The sequence below is a fragment of the Cololabis saira genome, chromosome 20 (genome assembly GCF_033807715.1).
Source record: "Cololabis saira isolate AMF1-May2022 chromosome 20, fColSai1.1, whole genome shotgun sequence".
Classification (NCBI taxonomy): Eukaryota; Metazoa; Chordata; class Actinopteri; order Beloniformes; family Belonidae; genus Cololabis; species Cololabis saira.
The window spans coordinates 24,275,034-24,292,299 of NC_084606.1; the positions used below are offsets into that span (position 1 = coordinate 24,275,034).

The window sequence follows — 17,266 nt, forward strand, 5'->3', positions numbered from 1 at the left end:
GAGTGAGGAAAGAGAATATCCAGCTGTAGATCAGCTGTTTAGTCTAAAAGTGACTGAGGCAAAACTGAGGCACAGTAATAGGGACTGTTAAGACAAAATTGTGAACTTTAAATCTATTTAAAACTTTTTTGTAGTCTATGTCACAATAATAAATGAATGCTTCATCCAAAATAAATGTCTTAGAAAGTCAGAAGTATGTTGTTTTTTTTTCTTTTTGTTTTTAAGAAAAATGTCTAATATCACAGTTTCATGTCCTGCTTTTAAAAAGACACAAAAAAGTCTAAATAGATTTTATTGCATCGATCTAAAATCCATCTAAATAGACTTGAATCAAAATTGACCTGAAATAGTCTCAGTGTGTGAAAAATGGTAGCACCGATTTTTGAATGAAAATATAAAATTATGAAATAATTTCGTTTGTGAGTATTTGGGGCATTTTTAAGGAAAAATCATACGATTTCAGGGTAAAAGAAAGTTTAGGGCAGTTTTATTGTTGTAAAATGTCAAAATGGGTCAAATTTGACCCAAAGAGGTAAAAACTCATTTTTTTATGTCTCCGTTTCAACATATAAATATCACATTTATTGAACAGCAAAATTTCGGTGCAGCAAATGTGTTTGCCTTTCATCAAACAAATTAAGCCCAGAGATAGATGCCTAAGTACAAAGCCACAAACTACAAATTAAAATTAAAATGTTTAAGAAATCATGGATATTAACTTGATGGACGATTTTCACACATTCAGAACATTCCCTACCGGCTGGTTTGTTTTTATCACCATCTCAGTTTCATCCCGTCCTTCCGGGATGAAACATCTACACCCTTCAATCCCTGCCGGGGATGCAGAGACGTCCTCAATGTGTGACGTCTGCACTAACGTCTCTGGAGCGAACACCTCGTTGTCATCAGTTGGGGAAGATGACGGTGGGAGACTTTCTCGCTCTGAACTCTCTGGATACCTGACACCAGGTGCACGGCCCGCAGCAGCAGGCGTGCACGCAGTCGTTGCAGATGGATCCCTGCAAGGCCACAGCAGACCGGTTAAAAGTGTTGAAAACATGATTATTTATCTTTAAAAGTGCTTCACAGTGACAAAACAAAGACCTCTGTGCCGGAACACAGAGCTGATGGTTTGATAAGTGTCATGAATCACTGTCACGTAAAGAAAAGAACACCGAGGACCGAAGCGCTCTTTAATGACGGCGCTGTGAATCACTGGAATCAGTCAGGGAACGTAAACACACACTATGCCGGGCGGGGGGAACAGGTTTGAAGCCGATCAGACGTCAGATAAACCCGGGTTGAGCAGGTGCTGACGCAGGCGTGTGGCGTGTGCGGCGCGTACCTCGATGCCGTACCGCTGGCGCACCGACACCCGCATGGCCGTGGTGATGGGAGGGATGATTCCGAACCCGTCCAGCAGAGGCAAACACAGACACTCTCCGGCCTCCCGCGCCGTGATGCAGGTGAAGCAGGGGTAGCACCAGAAGGCAAAGCAACCTGGGAGGAAACCGACACACATTAGCAGTAGAGCTAGAGCCCCACGACGGGGGGGACAAGCTGACAGACAGGGAGGACGACTCACAGTGACGCGGGTCCTGGAAGCAGTCGCAGATGCCAGACGTCCATTGGTTGGACGTGGCGGTTGCGATGAAGGGCCGCGGTTGGGACGTGTTTATTTTCTGAGACATGGCATCAGCCTCTGACAGAACCTGAAGAAACCAAATCAGTAAACTGTCGACCCAGTGTGATGGTGTGAGACATGACTACAGCTCTCTCCTCTTATGGCGCTTTTCCACTAGTACCTACTCAGCTCGGCTCTGCTCCATTCGGTTTGGTTCTTTCCCACTAGGGGTTTAACGTGCCGAGTAGATACTTTTCTGTAACTACTCTGCCGAGGTTCTAAGCGGCTGAGTCGGCTGTATCTGACGTCATCACACTACAGACCACCGATTGGTCGGGGGGTTGGAGTCAGACGTCTGAGTCAAGAGGTGGAAATCAGCGAAAGAGCGACTCTGACGGCGGCGTCTTGTTCATTTTATTCAACCAGCAATGGCAGCAAAAGTCTGTTTCATGATCCAACTCTGAGGTGCAGATGTTCATAAACCTGAGGAGAGAATTCAAAAGGGATCTAGACGGTCGATAAGGAACAACCAGATCTACCAGGAGCTCTGTCACTTCATAGCTGCTCGCGGCTCCAGCTGACTTTTCAGCAGCAAACTAAAAAACTAACTAACTAAAAAAAATTAAAAAGCATTGCCGTTTGAAGCTTCTCTCACTCTCATTTTTAACTTGATATCGAACACAAGCCACAGACCCAGCAGCACATATATCATCTCCTCCAGGTTCTACATCTTTAGTGTTGTTGTCTTCTTTGTTTAGGTCACACAATCAAATACGTGACAGCAGCTTCGCTCCAACCACCACCACATCCCATAGAGCACTCCGGTCAGCTGACCAACTGTTGTTGGAAGTGCCCAGGACCAGGCTTAAAACCAGGGGGGGAGAGCCTTCGCTGTGGCAGCCCCCAGACTCTGGAATTCCCTCCTCCTACACATCCGTAGCCCAGTCTTTAAATATTTTTAAATCTCAGTTAAAGACCCACCTTTTTTCCCTTGCTTTCATTTAGTGACTTTCTATATTGTCTTATCCAGATTGTCTTTTAGCCTTTTTCTTTTCTTATATCTTTTAAAAATGTCCCTTTTTTATGTCTTCGCTTTTAGCATTTAATGCACTTTCTGTGAAGCACTTTGGTTGCGGCTCAGCCGTTTGTATATGTGCTATACAAATAGAATTTGACTTGACTTACTTCTGCTCCAGGTGCTGAATTGTTATGGAAAAGAAACCAGGCCGAGTTGAGTGGAGCTGAGATGAGTAGAGCCGAGTAGGTGCAAGTGGAAAAGTGCCATTAGTAATGGACACAAAGTCCCACGTGAGAACATTATATCACATCTTACAGGTGACAGCATTTGGGAGACCGGAGAGGTTGTTGAGCTGCACAAGTGTCGAGAAGAGGAATCTTATCACAACCAAACTGGTTCAAAGTCATTTTATTCTATTTAAAACCTACTTACCGGTAATACCCTTGATTTGTTCAACTGGCTTATCCAGGACTGAGCAGAGACTCCCAGACCCCCCCTTCATGATGCTCCTAAGCCAGATGAGAGAAATAACCTCCCTGTGAGTCCTGGATCTGCCCCAACGCCCCGGTCCAATGGTGCAGGGCCAAAACCATCCGGATGGCATCCTGACCAGGGGTTCAAAGCTAGATGAGTTTATCTAGCTCCCACCCTTCTGGATGGTTTACTCCAACTACTCCATCTGGCTCATGAAACTGTTTAGGCTCCTTCCGAGCTTCCGCTTGTGTTTTTAAACTACTTGTGCAACTATTTTATCTTTAAGAAAGCACTTCGTCTTGGTTCTAAGAGCTGACTGACTGAAATACGGAGATACTCTGAACCCGGACAGATCCCTGAGCTCCTCGCTAATTCCCTGCTGGTGATCCCAGGAACCCTGAGAAGGAAGTTCTCCAGAAGGCTCTGAGGCTCCAGAATGAAGCTCAGCATCTTCATCTCTCAGCTCACTTCTCCCTTTACCTTAACAGACCAGAATCACACTGGATTATCCTCATCCAGGATTACAGCCTGATCAGACGCCCACCCACGACTAATAGCACCAAACATGTCAGGAACAGCAGGTCATAGTTTATCCGTGAGATTCAAAATCAGCAGCTTTTCCTTCTCAGAAGCCTGACGTACAAGCAAGACCTTCCCTTTTAGAGGCATTTCCTAAACTGCACTGTTGAATTGCATGTCTACCCCTCTTCCTTTCTGCACGGTCACACAAATCCACACGTCTTACCTCACTGTGGTCCAGCGGCGAGGAGAGAGCAGAGGTCTGTCAGGTCTGCCACCCGAGTGATTGGCCTCTTATAGTCTTCCTAGAAAGAGCCAAACTTGCCAGGACCGTGGATGAAGCGTGCCACTGACCGGTCCGTCCAGTCCGATTAGTGTGACGACGTCTGACAGGCAGACATCAAACTATCAGACCGTCACGCCTCATTTGAGAATCTTTGTGCAGCATCATAATGACATCATTTTTTACCAAAGATAGAAATGTAGGATAAGTGCAAAACAGCACGTCCTGTACTGCTCTGGTATGAAAGGTACGAAGCTCCCTGTAGCCAAGTTACGGTCGTCTTCTGACTGATGCAAAAAAGGACAAAAAAAACAAACAATTAAGCACAAAATATGTGTTCTTATGAAACTCGGTCAACATCACGACATGACGGGATCAGCTTAATGCTGCAGGTATGTGATGTCTGACTTTGCTTTCTATCCACCCGAGTTTCTCCTCCGACCATTGGAGACATTTTCTGCTTTACAGCTAATTTTCTGTAAATACTGAAGAAGTTTGGTTCTGAAAGTCCAAGCTGATGACGAGGTGATGAGTTTCTTGATTCAGCTGAGTACTGACTACTACTAAAATGAGTTGCTGCCATGTGATTGGCTGATAAGGTAGTTTGCGTTAAAGGACACTTTCAGAGGTGTTGATTAAAACCCTGGCCAGCAGGGAGACAGAACCTTTCCAGCATGTCCTGGTTCTGCTTCTGGTCCTCGTCCCAGTTGGACATGCCTGAAACACATCTCCAGGGAGGTTTCCTGACTAAATACCCCAACTGCTTCATCCAGCATCGACTCTGCTCCAAGACTCTAACCAAACTTCTCAGCCCCCTCCTACGGGAGGGTTCAGAGGAAATGGATTTCAGACATTTGTAAGAATATTTTCATAAAAATGTCAAAAGTTACTGAATAAGAGGAACATAAATGGAGGACAAATGCTTGTGTTTATGAAGAAAACAAATTCAAACCCAAACTGTTCCCCAGGCAGAACTCTGGTCACCCTCTAAAATCATTTAAATTAGTTTTTCAAACGAAATAAGAAAAAAAACTATGATGTTTCACTGTTTTTCTGATGATGACCAGGAACATGAGAACGTCAGAAGTTCAATGAACGTTTAAAATCCTGCAAAGCGACCTCCAAAGACTTTGACATTTCTTTTCCAAGTGTTTGAGAGGTTATTAAGAAGTATCGGTCTTTTAAGATCCTTGTAATGAATAAAAATACAAATAAATACTAAAACTAAATAAAGTATCTGCAGGGCTTGAGGCCCATGTGGAGTTAACTGCAGTGTTGCCTTCATCCTTTAGCTGCAGTCTGATCCAAACGGGTCTCCTGGGTAAAGGCCAACGACACCACTCACAAAAGTTGACTTGTGTTTGCAAAAATGTTCTCAGATAAGCCTCATTGTTTCTGGGACAACGTTCGGCAGTCAGAGGAGACCTGAGCAGAGCTCTGAGCAGAGCCAAGCTCTGGTTCTGTACTAGTGAGGAAATCAAGCCCACGAGGAAAAGAGCAAGTTTATTGATCCCAGAAGGTCAAATCTATGCAACAAATGCTGGCCATCACTTCTCTGAAGAAGATTATCTGTCCTGGCTGCTTTCGATATTAAAGGACTGATATTTTAATGTACAATAGTATGGATTGCCCACCACAGGTCAAAGCTGGGGTCACCGGGAAAGTTGATGTCACCTGATCCCAACAGAACAAAATATAATTTACAGAGAAACACACTTCTTTGGATATCTACTCGAAATATTGATACATAATCAAACAAGGTGTAAAAATGACTCCATGGCCAACTGAGCTCTGTGACATCAGTAATAAATAATATGTGTGATGATGCGCTGAGACTGCTGTTAATCACTGCTGTGAGCCCTTCTCAAGACCAGCCTCGCAAAAACACAGTTTTACAAACCTGGGCTCAAAAATCTGGACTTTAGATATAGATGAGGATAGTTGAATTATACTAAAGAGAGCCACATCTAAGAGGGCCAAGGAGTTCTAGCTCAGACTTCACTCAGAAAGGATCCCTGTTCAGTGTGTTAAGTGTAATAAAGAGGTGAAGTGGACCTGTGTGCACATTGACCGGTCTGAGTAAAAGAGCAGAACTTCTGTTAAGAAGAGTCCATTTAATTGTCAAGGTCCCATAGACAAAAAGAGATTAAAACAGCTCATTAAAGTGTGAAAACATTTTAAAAAAGACACCAACAATCTCAGAATTATTTCGAATAACAGCTGTGAAATATCTGACTTCCTGGTCTGGAGGTCAAATTAGTATTAAGGACATCCAAGGAGGGACAGCTGAGTTTTTAAGGAAAGCCATGTTTTCTGTTTTAATATTACTTATTACTAATATTATTATAACCATCACTGTCATTTTGTCTGCTTGGGCGAAGTGATGGGTGATGTGTGATGTGTGTGGAGGCTGGTAGGAGGATGCAAAATCTTAAATTATGTACTATGACATTAAAATAAATGTTATTAGACAAATTGGACCTCTTTGTGGAGATCACACCGTACTTATGCATAATCTGCCTTGACGGTTGCAGAGCATAGCGTGCAGAGATCCCTGGTGGAAGTCTGGGGACTCCTCGCAGCACACATTGTGTCCCTGTTGAGTCCTCTGAGGTAACAGGGAGCGGCTGTAGACCAGAGGAAGTGTGATTAAATCAGCTCCTGTGCTCTGAAGGACTCCTGGCCTCCCGGGAGAAGCTCCAGTCCCAGATCCGTCTGGAGTCTAGACCAAATGCGCCCCCTGCAGGGATCTTAAGGCGGTGTATCTGCCTGACGGGGATGAGGAGGCGTGGGAGGCCGCTCTTCTCTTCAGCTCCCTGGAAATCTGGAGCCAAGACAGCGGATAGCAGCAGCATCCATACAGACAGTCGCTCCACGCACTCCCCTGCAAGACACGGAGAGGGTTTAACTCAGGTAGGAGGCTCAATCACGAGGTGAACGCTGGCATTTTAAGAACAACAAGCACATTTTTATTGATTTTCTTTGCATCAGATCCTTGTTTCACCTGCTCTTCTCACATCCTTACGAACTGACTCTTGGTAAGATTATAATCCACACAACACACATACGTCCATAATTCTTTCTGATAAATATTTGGTAGAGAAAAGCAAATGTTTTAATGCATTTTCTACATTTAGTCTGAAAAGATTTGCTTGTGCTCCCAAAATGATGATAAATTAATGTACAATATAAACTGCTGGTTTACTGAAAAAAAAAAGGCGAAAGAAAGAGTCGTCAGAGGAGCTCAGAAATAAATGTGTAGCTCAGTATCTTAGAGGTGAAGGCTGCAAGACCACATCCATGTAGCTCATTAAGACGTGTAAGATCCATGGGGCTGTAGCCAACCTCCCTGGAGGTGGCTTGGCAACTGCAGCTCGATGTTGGGGAGGGGAATAGTGTAGAGAACCAACTACACTATTGTCCTCCTCAGCATCGAGCTGCAGTCCCAAAACTGAAGGAAAACGTTCAACATGAACTGCAAGGTCAAGTTAGTTCACATCCCTGTCTGATTTGAATAACCATCGGTGCCATGGAAAAAAAAAAGAAGAAAAATCCAGACAGAAATTTAATAAAGTGTGTGAAGGACGCCGCTTGGACTGATGAAACATAGTCGGAGCTATTTGACGAGTCGTGTAAGTGTTAAATGCAGGTTAGACAGAAAGCCAGACCAGTGTGAAACATGGAGGGGGTTCATCATGATCTGGAGCTGTTTTACTGCCTCAACTTCAGGTACCGTCTCCTCCCCAAGGACGTTCACCCTGAATATACGACTCAAACACTCTTGAACGGCTGTTAGAGACCACGGGACAGGAACAAGTGTCTGTTTCGTGTTAAATGTGGAATAAAAAGCCTTGTTACAACCAAAAACGTAATAATGGCCAATAACGTAATAACTGCCAATAACGTAATAATTTTGGCCATTTCAAATGTAATAAGGCCAATAGTGTAATAATGTGCCAATAATGTAATAAAACTTTTGAGCCAATAACGTAATAACTTTTTGCCGATAATGTAATAAGGCATTACATTATTGGCTGGTTATTACGTTATTGGCCTGGTATTAAAAAATTATTACAAAATTATTACATTATCGGCAAAAAGTTATTACATTATTGACTCAAAAGTTTTATTTCATTATTGGCACATTATTACACTATTGGCTTTATTACATTTGAAATGGCCAAAATTATTACATTATTGGCAGTTATTACGTTATTGGCCGTTATTACGTTTTTGGTTGTAACAAGCCTAAAATGAACTTCTGTCAGTTTCGACTAATTTCAGAGACAGATGCGTTATTTCTCTAACCAACACATTTGTCCATATCTTGGAACAATTCCCCCACCTCACACCATCTCAAGGGTTCGTTTTGCTCTCCAGGTGTGGTGAGAGGCAGACCTGGACCTGCCTGACGCCACGCTCTCAACATGCTGTTACACCTCCACAGTGAACCCAGCGTGGGAGGTGACAGCTAAAAGTGTTTATCCATCCCCAGGTGTCTTTAAAGGTCTGGACGTCCATATGTAACATGAGACTCTGAGATGAAGTCTGCAGAATGTACACGGACGATCCAGTTGTTGAAGAATGATCGTGCACGAGTTGACTGCAGATCCACAAAGCTGTCGTCGTGCCGATTACTTTACACATCTGCGGCACAGTTGGTTTTCTTTACCGCCTAATGTTCATGATTGTGACTTCAGTCTGAGGTGGTGATGGCGGGGCCTACCGAGGTGTCTTTACATTGTTGGTTTATAATTATTTTTTGTTTACAATAAAGGAAAAGTCATCGTCTAACGCTATACTCAATCTCCTGCGCGTCCTTTTTGGTAGCGGCCGAAGGAAAATGAGAAAAATAAAGGAAGGGAGGAAATAGGTTCCTTTTTTGCCGCCACAGCACCTTTAAGTCACCTCTCCCCTCCTCGGGATAACCACGGCTTTCTTCTGCATAATCCTGTCAGGCAGCGGCTTGGAAAAATGAGCTCGCACTTTGACTTGGATGCTGCTCCAAGTTCTGTCATCTGAGATAAGTGGAATGTGGAAGACTAGACGATGCTTCCGGAGAGCGATCGGTTGCTCCGTTGTTATGGCGCTCTCTAACTGTTGAGCAAGAGTGCAGCCGGAGTTGGACGTGATCAGAGATTTGCAGGAGATCAAATGATGCAGGATAGAATTTTGTTGGCTCAGACTGAGATTTTCTACATCCATCCCTTATCTAAACCCGTTTCTTCCTGTTAAGGGCCTCAGCGGTCTGCTGGAGCCTTTCTTCAGGTGAAAGGATAGTCGTTACATAAAAAATAAGTAGTAATACAAAGTATGTGCTGGCAAAAATGCTTTTTTCTGTGTTCAGTTTTTGTTCAGAATTTAAACAGAGTTTTTATTCCTTAAAAACATTTATTTGAACTTTGTGACCATTTTGACCGGGGGACGGTGAACGGTGAACATCAGTGTCTTCCTTCAGCTTTGGAGACTGTCTGGTTTGACTTCTCGAGACCGTGGAGCTGCCGTGGAGACGTGATGGCTGACAAAACTAAAAGCAACTATAGTTTCAGCAAGTGATGACAAAAAAACCTGTAACAGTAGAACAGAAACACCGGAGGCTTGACAGAAAAGTGACATAACACTCTTATTTCCTTATAACTTGAATTCAAATCTCCGGCCTTATTCTCATGGTCGGCACCGTTATCTCCTCCAAACTCGTGAGAGAATAGATGCCTTGTTGTGCAAACAGCCCACATGCTTGGACGTGTTTTTATAAGAACTTCTGGCATCCTCCGAGCTCCTCTCCTGCAGTATTGACAGCGATCCACAGCCCACTCCACCTCCGCAAGTGCCAACATTACCAACCACCTTCTCCTCTGCGATGGCAGCTGTCCAGCCACTCCCACATCCTGCCTTATCTCTCAGGAGGGACTGGCATGGCTCGTGCAACAGCAGACTCGCAGCGCGACATCGGCATGTGCTCCTCACACCTCAAACATCTGCTTTGCATTCGTGGAGCGCTGATCGGTGAACGCCACTTGATGTCTATCGGGATATCTGCTCAGGCAGGCAGGTGGTAGCTTAGCGTGGACAAACAGAACACAAACCCAAGCCGTGGGTGGGTGGGCAGCCTCTGTGGCTTCACAGTTGTTGCATTATTTATATCTCAGTATCAGACTTATCATTCTCATGCAAAATGCCCCGATTTCACTACATCAAATGAACACAAGACACAGTTTTCTTTGCTGAAGTAAGAACTGGTGTCAGTAGGTCCACCAGCCGCTGTTGCAGCTATCTCCTGTACGCCGTTATTGTTTCATCACTGAGATGCCTCTCCTGAATCTCCTGCAGTAATCAAAATTATTCAAATCCCCAGGAGTAGGCTGTAATTCAGCCGGGGAGACAGAGTGGTGTGATGGAAGGCAATCAACTCAGTCGTCTGAGCAGGTTTTCAAGGACATCGTAGCTACGGGAGATAGTTATCTGATGGAACTCAAACCTCGTTAAAAGGAGACATTTTATGCATTTTTTATGAAGTGTTAGAACAATTTCTTGAGGTTTTAATGAAACGTCTGATTTGTTGATCAAAATAGCTAATAACACAAAATGGACCATTTTAGGGGGCGGAGTCAACCCTCCCCCCACTCCATCACACTACCCTCATCCGTGCTTTGTGTCTCTTAATATTTTGATCTCCCAGCTTGTGCCCTAAGTGCAGGAAGTCAGGCGCTAGGAGATCTTTGGAAAATCAACAAAAAGCTCACAACACAAGATGGTCAAAGGTCACAGGTCGCAATTAATTTGGGGAGAGCCACACAAATGTCAAGAAAAAGACATCCTAATAAAATATGGCCCCTTTAATGCTGCCGTCAGCTGCAACAATGTGGTAAAAGTAAAAGTTTAATTACGGTGAAAATACTGAACATGAACCAGACTGTGAACAGAGAGAGTCAAAATGACAATCCGACCAAAAACAACAATTTCACAGCAAAATCCGAAGCCAGTGACGTCTTCATAGAAAAAAACTAAAACATTATCATTAATGTACTCTAGTCTGGGAGTCTTCGATAGCTCTGCCAACCATCCTGAACTAATGGATCTAAATGGACGGTGCTTATTTATTTATTGAATAATTCATGGTTCCGGCGTCCTGACATCAGCGGTGTAGTACCTTTATGCCATAGCGCTCCCTGACTGAAGCCCTCACGCCCAGAGAGGCTGGCGGCACGCAGCTGACCCAGTCCAGCAGAGGCAGGCAGGGACACACTCCTACTGCTCTGGTCACCTTACAGGTGAACACTGGGAGGCACCACAACGCCAAGCAACCTGCACACAGACACCAGGCGTGCACACCTTTAGCTCACATTACAGCAACGTGACAGCGGACATCATGGTTACTCACAGTCTCCCATGTCCTTGTAGCACTCGCACAGGCCGGTGCTCCACTGATCTGCCCCGTCGCCCCTGCTGCGCGGTTGACGCCGGACCACTTGTCGCGGCATCCCTCAGCCGTCCATCAACACAAAAACTGGGACTGGAGAGAAGCCCACCGGGAGACAGTTAGTGTGGTTACCTGCACAACTAAATCAAGCTATTGGTAACAATCTAGCGAAGGATTAAACTGGAGTTTCCCAGAAATCCAAGTAAACATGCGCGAGAAAACAATCGATTATTGAGTGAGGTGCGTTCGACTCCACGGCACTAGGTGGCGCCACATGCTCTTTTGCGTTGGCTTTCTTCCGGTTCATTCTTTGTTGTTCGTCTTTTTCTCCTACTGTGTTGATATTCTGGCTTTTGTGGTGTCGTCACTTCCAGAAAGGGGGGGGTCCCGGGGCAGTCGGTAGCTCGGCTAAGAGTGGGTTGGTATACATGCTGGAATAACTCGGATTAGGACTCATTATCTGGCACTAAAAACTGGATCTCAAGAGCTTCATTCGGTTCCACTACAGCCCAGCTAAGGTGTAAACATGGCTTTTAAAACTTTGATAATGGTCAGATTAAAGCAACAATTTGACTTTCTGTTAGTGCATGTAAATATACTGAGTGTCCTTATGATTCACTGAAACCCCAGTTTATTTGGATGTTGATGCTCATCACGTAGGAAGGGTAAGTGATTCTACACCAGGGGTCACCAATCCTGGTCCTCGAGGGCCGGTGTCCTGCATGTTTTAGAGTTTTCTCTGCTTTAACACACTTGATTCTAATTAATCATCGTCATCAGTTTGTCATTGAGGTCTGCACAATTCTCTTAACAACACAGTCACTTTTATCACGGTGCAATGAAGCAGCGAAACATGTAAAACATGCAGGACACCGGCCCTCGAGGACCAGGATTGGTGACCCCTGTTCTACACAGTTTCTAAATGTTGCTCAGTTTTTAAACGGGCTATTTCCAGGTAAAAAGTGAAGACGGTCACCCATTTTTCACGCATCTGGATGAGGAACACACACGAGCCAGGTTCATGAAGCACTGAATCCAAGACAACTACTGCTGGGATCTAAAAGCAGTCTAGAGTCCAGCCATGAATCCAAAACACACTGAGAAGCAGAGTTAAACCCCTTCATGATGTAATAAAATCGACTTAGCCTCTTAAACCTCACTGTACTGTTGTTTGCACCTGTGATTTCACTTTCAATTGTGGGTTTGCTTGATCTCATTACACAGGTTGGAAAAACACATGAGCACACTCACCAAGTAATTTACGCTAACGATAGTCCCTGACTACCGTGGGCTACAGTGTTAAATATTAACACTGTATAGCAGGGGTATTCAACTAAAACTTTAAGAGGTCCATTTAGAGAAAATGTACTCAAGCGAAGGTCCAGAACATCATAATAAATATATATATATATATATATATATATATATATATATATATATATATATATATATATATATATATATATATATATATATATATATATATATATATATATATATTCAAGTAGCCTCATAGTTGTATCAACATCTGCATCTGACTGTTATATTAAAAAAGTACATATTTGCCCATTAACATGTGTAACTTCAATTACACATATTTCTTTCTCTTAAAAATAAAATAGATTTTATTTTATTTTTCAAATGCTATCTTATTTTATTTCTTTACCAGCAGTTTGAATTTCCCCTTTTCTTTGTTAATTGTCTCAACACAGTTTTATACTAAATTAATATAAACACATCTTAACAATTAAACAGTTTTGCAGTTTTTCTTTCTTCCCCTTAATCTTATGCCCCCACTTTCTGTCGTTCAGTGAGAGAACTGAGCTCTAATTTCTCCTGTCAGAACTTTAAATCTGGGCTGGATGGTGTCAGGTTCTCATATGCATGAGAAGGTGCTCATTGTTGAGCCTGGAACGATATTTAGTTTTAATTCTGTTCATTGTGGACAAAGCTGCTTCACAGCTGTATGTGGACCCAAACATGTTTTAAGATGCTCAGCTTATTTTCTGTGACTTCAGTTCAGACTTGAGTGGATATGTTTGATGAAAAACTTTGTGTTTTGTTTCAGTGGCGTTTCACTTTCGCACTTTGAACGCCACGGTCTCTGAACGTATGAGACACTGGTTTTGTCCCAGTGGGAAGACTGAACCAGGATGAATCTGTCCATTCCGGGTTGAACTTTCCTTTCCACCTGTTACGTTTCTCATCTCTGTAAGAGTCAAGCTAATTACTTACTAAGTAACTTACTAAGTTTTATTTACATTAATAAGTTGTCAGGACTGCGCGTGTCGGGTTTCATCCGAGCCTGAGCGGGCAGAGCCAGCACCGCAGCTCTCTGGCCGCTGCAGCCGAGTCAATTTCCGATGCTTTTGCGAGCCCGAACAACAGTCCAGTCCAGCAGACACGTCAGCCCACGCATCTACATGTACAATCCTTCAGCAGTAACGACGGAGCCCGCCGCCCGAGCGGCACCGACCTCCCCGGCCGCGGGGACGCGTCAGGATAAATGATCACGCCGCGCTCGCTCGCTCTGGGCGCAGACCCAAGTAATCGATCCCTGATCCTGGCGGATCTAAACGTACTCTGTGCAAAATGAAGGATTTTCTCTATAAATACACACCATTTCTCTTACTATTACACGTACAGCTAGCTGAGGGTCTTCTTCTCCTCATGTGGTTGGGAGTTGCTATGCAGTCCCGCGGCCCTCGCGGCCCACACGTACAAAACTGATTTTTTTCCGCGGCCCACTAGATGGCGCTCGCGGCCCAAGTGTGGGCCGCGGCCCTATGGTTAAGAATCACTGCTCTAAAGGATTACATTCCTCCACCCTTCGGCTTTCAGTCTTTCAAATTTATTGTAAATTAGTTCATTGTGTCAATGTTTTATTTATGTTTTTGCTAGATATGTATCTCATCTCTTAGCATGTAGACTTGAACCCCCCCCAGAGATGTTTGGTACATAAGCTTTTTGTTCAGGGCCGCACTTCTTCTCCTCACGACAACATGGTGTCAAATGACTAAAAAGAAAAGAAAAACAACCGTACTTGGATCCTCTGACGTTCAAGTCGGTCAAGGTGAACACAATGAAAAAAGTGCTCAACATCCTTCACTTCCTTCGCCGGGTTAATAGCGTGCATGCCTGTATTTCTTCACCCGTCAGAATCAATACAAATTAGTTTCAGACTGCTTTACTCTGAAGAATAAGTCACATTGCAGTTCTTGGTAGAGAGAAGTGTAACCGAAAGTACGTAAGAAGAACAGATGACTCACCTGCTGTAAGGTCTTAGTTGTCCTGAATGAAACTAAAACGCTCTGAAAACTGTGACGTTACTGAGTTTCATGGACGTTCTCTAACTCTTCCTTCTTTTACTTCCCTACTCCTTATTTCACTGCTGTGTTTTGGTGTAAATACAAGTCTGTGTTCGATATAAAGGGTAAACAAAGCACTTTTATGACAGTTAACTGGGCCAACCTTTCAGTACTTTTTAGCCCTGGTTGAAGTGTGATAAGAAGTTTAGATGCTTTGACTTTAAAACATGTGAGGTTGTCGCTTTAACTCTTATTTCTCATATGAAACTTGGAGTTTCCCCGAAGCGTTTCAAAATAAACAATGCCTATGCTGCGGCATGTGATATTTCTTTGTCCTTGCAGAAGCATAACCAGCTGTTATCAGAGGAGACCTGTTTAGCTGAACCCCCCCCAACGCTGCGTCTAAACAGAAAACATCAGGGCCCTGAGCGAGTTCCCAGGAGATTACTGGAGGTGATATTCAAGATCAGCAGAAGATAAGCATGGGTCATGTCTCATCTTAAATGTACTGTAGCTCCTGATTTTTCTCAGTGAATGAACGGAAGGCATTTCATGTTTTACGAACACAAAAAGCCTCAGTGATACGTGGCGGTGCAGATGAACGCAACTGTGGTGTTTCACAACTGCCTTCTTTGTTCATTTGGTCATTTATTTCATAACTCTTTAATCACCTCTATGAAGTACTTTGACATTTTGGGATGTACTTAATTTCTGCTGATAAGCTTGATCAGATTGGCAGCGTTTTCCCATCTGTGAGATGGTTAACTGGAGCTGGCTGATGGACGGAAGCAGCAAGCATAACAATTATCTTCACAATAACTTCACTTAGACCTCAAGGGTGTTGTGGAAGTGGGGCGTGGGCAATGCCCACAAGCAGTAACATCATCCCCATTTTTCCGCTGGCGTTGAAGTTTGTCCCAAAACTCCTTTTCTTTTTTTTCTTTCCTCTGCAATCGCGAATGCTGACAACAACTTTTCCTCCTCCCTCATCAACTCCGAACCTCTCATCTCTGTTTTGTTGTTTCTGCTGCAGTACGTTTGCAGGGTTGCCATTTCTGCTTATTATAAGGAACTTTGTGCCTGTTTTCTTTTGTGAAGTCACTTTAAAACAGCGAGTTGCTGGTTTTGCGACTTGCTTTGGGAATGAGTACAGTACATCTGCCACCTCTCCTTTCCCCTGTAAGAATCTCCAATCGCGGCATCGACCTCACGTGACGTCTCTCCATGTAACCAAAGTTGAGGAACCAAAATCCACACGAGTCACGGCGGCTCATTACGTCGGGGCGTTTAATTCTCACAATCTCTGTTCTCGATCTTCTCTAAACACACTATACACACCACACATCCTTCCTTTTAAATAAAATGTCACACCGAATACTGTTTGTCTCTGAGTTACTGATATGTGACATAATATCAAAGTGGGCAAAATATTATTCTCGCCCCTCCTGATCTGACGTATCGTGACTCTTGCAGAAATGTTTGAAATTTGCATTAATTCATACTGATCCATATTATTTTTTGCTATATATCCATCAGATACGTCCACACAAGTGTTTTCATCATTCAAATGTAAATGAGTCGCTTATTTTTCAAGGGATCTGGCAACCCTGTACTTGTGCTGTAGTGGGGGGGGGCTGTGAGGTACAAACGTACTAAATGATAGGGCCAGGAAGATGTTAGTTGTTCTCAGGGGTGTAGCACCAAATTCTGGGCCCTGTACACTCTCAATGTCAGTGGGCCCCTATCCATGCCCGCGAGGCGCGTGAGAGAAAAAAAAAAAAAGGGGGGGGGGGGGGGGGGGGGTATTTATACAATCTACTACAATCAACTACAATCAGATCAGATTATATTGATGAGTGGTTCTGAATTGATGCATTTGGCCTACTTGTGCTCAAATACCTAAAACATTAGGCTACAACTGGCTGCAATAAGTTGCAGAGGCAAAAATGTTTAAAGCCATTTTTCAGCCAGATTGAGAAGAATAGCTAATTGTTTTTCTATGTTCTCACCACCCAGACCTATCTCTTTCTCTCTCTATCTATCTATCCATCTATCTATCTATCTATCTGTGACAAAAATCAGAATCACAATCATTTTTGATTGATAGTGAGATCACAGTTATTTAACATGATCATTCATTCTTCTGAACAACAGATTCGTGGACTGGTGCCAGCGGAACCGTCTCCAGATTAACTCTGGAAAAACGAAGGAGCTGGTGGCGGACTTCCACCGGCGCAAAGTCCCCCCCTCGCCGGTGAACATCCAGGGAACGGACATAGAGATTGTGGACTCTTATAAGTACCTGGGTGTTCACCTGAACAATAAACTGGACTGGACTGTTAACACTCAGGCTCTGTACAAAAAGGGCCAAAGCAGACTCCACCTGCTGCGCAGACTGAGGTCCTTTGGAGTGAGGGACGGCCTCCTGAGGACCTTCTATGACTCTGTGGTGGCGTCGGCCATCTTTTATGGGGTGGTCTGCTGGAGCAGCAGCATCACAGCAGCAGAGAGGAAGAGACTGGACAGGGTGGTGAGGAAAGCTGGCTCTATCCTGGGCTGCAGTCTGGACCGGGTGGAGGTGGTGGGGGAGAGGAGGATGGTGGCTAAGCTGTCCTCCATC

General features: G+C 43.9%; 2 protein-coding genes across 2 annotated transcripts; both read right to left on the reverse strand.

Moving 5' to 3' along the window:
- Positions 1 to 465: 465 nt before the first annotated feature.
- On the reverse strand, positions 466 to 3,996 carry LOC133420667 (cornifelin homolog). The gene is made up of 4 exons (XM_061710429.1): positions 3,862 to 3,996; positions 1,586 to 1,712; positions 1,346 to 1,500; positions 466 to 1,019 (listed from the first exon to the last, which is right to left on the reverse strand). The coding sequence occupies exons 2-4, from the start codon at positions 1,689 to 1,691 to the stop codon at positions 906 to 908; spliced, it is 375 nt and encodes a 124-aa protein (XP_061566413.1). The 5' UTR covers positions 1,692 to 1,712; positions 3,862 to 3,996; the 3' UTR covers positions 466 to 905.
- A 1,453-nt stretch (positions 3,997 to 5,449) lies between these two features.
- LOC133420586 (cornifelin homolog B-like) lies at positions 5,450 to 14,729 on the reverse strand. Its single transcript, XM_061710308.1, has 4 exons — positions 14,608 to 14,729; positions 11,300 to 11,431; positions 11,069 to 11,223; positions 5,450 to 6,802 (listed from the first exon to the last, which is right to left on the reverse strand). Exons 2-4 carry the CDS (start codon positions 11,397 to 11,399, stop codon positions 6,641 to 6,643), a joined length of 417 nt encoding a protein of 138 aa, XP_061566292.1. The 5' UTR covers positions 11,400 to 11,431; positions 14,608 to 14,729; the 3' UTR covers positions 5,450 to 6,640.
- Between the last annotated feature and the right edge of the window lie 2,537 nt (positions 14,730 to 17,266).

Excerpts from the sequence above, each read along its gene's own strand:
- LOC133420667 (XM_061710429.1), bottom strand. The coding sequence starts at position 1,691 with ATGTCTCAGAAAATAAACACGTCCCAACCGCGGCCCTTCATCGCAACC. Across the intron at positions 1,501-1,585 it reads CTTCCAGGACCCGCGTCACT|GTTGCTTTGCCTTCTGGTGC; the intron begins GTGAGTCGTCCT and ends GTTTCCTCCCAG. Across the intron at positions 1,020-1,345 it reads GCCAGCGGTACGGCATCGAG|GGATCCATCTGCAACGACTG; the intron begins GTACGCGCCGCA and ends GTGGCCTTGCAG.
- LOC133420586 (XM_061710308.1), bottom strand. The coding sequence starts at position 11,399 with ATGCCGCGACAAGTGGTCCGGCGTCAACCGCGCAGCAGGGGCGACGGG. Across the intron at positions 11,224-11,299 it reads CTACAAGGACATGGGAGACT|GTTGCTTGGCGTTGTGGTGC; the intron begins GTGAGTAACCAT and ends GTCTGTGTGCAG. Across the intron at positions 6,803-11,068 it reads GGGAGCGCTATGGCATAAAG|GGGAGTGCGTGGAGCGACTG; the intron begins GTACTACACCGC and ends CGTGTCTTGCAG.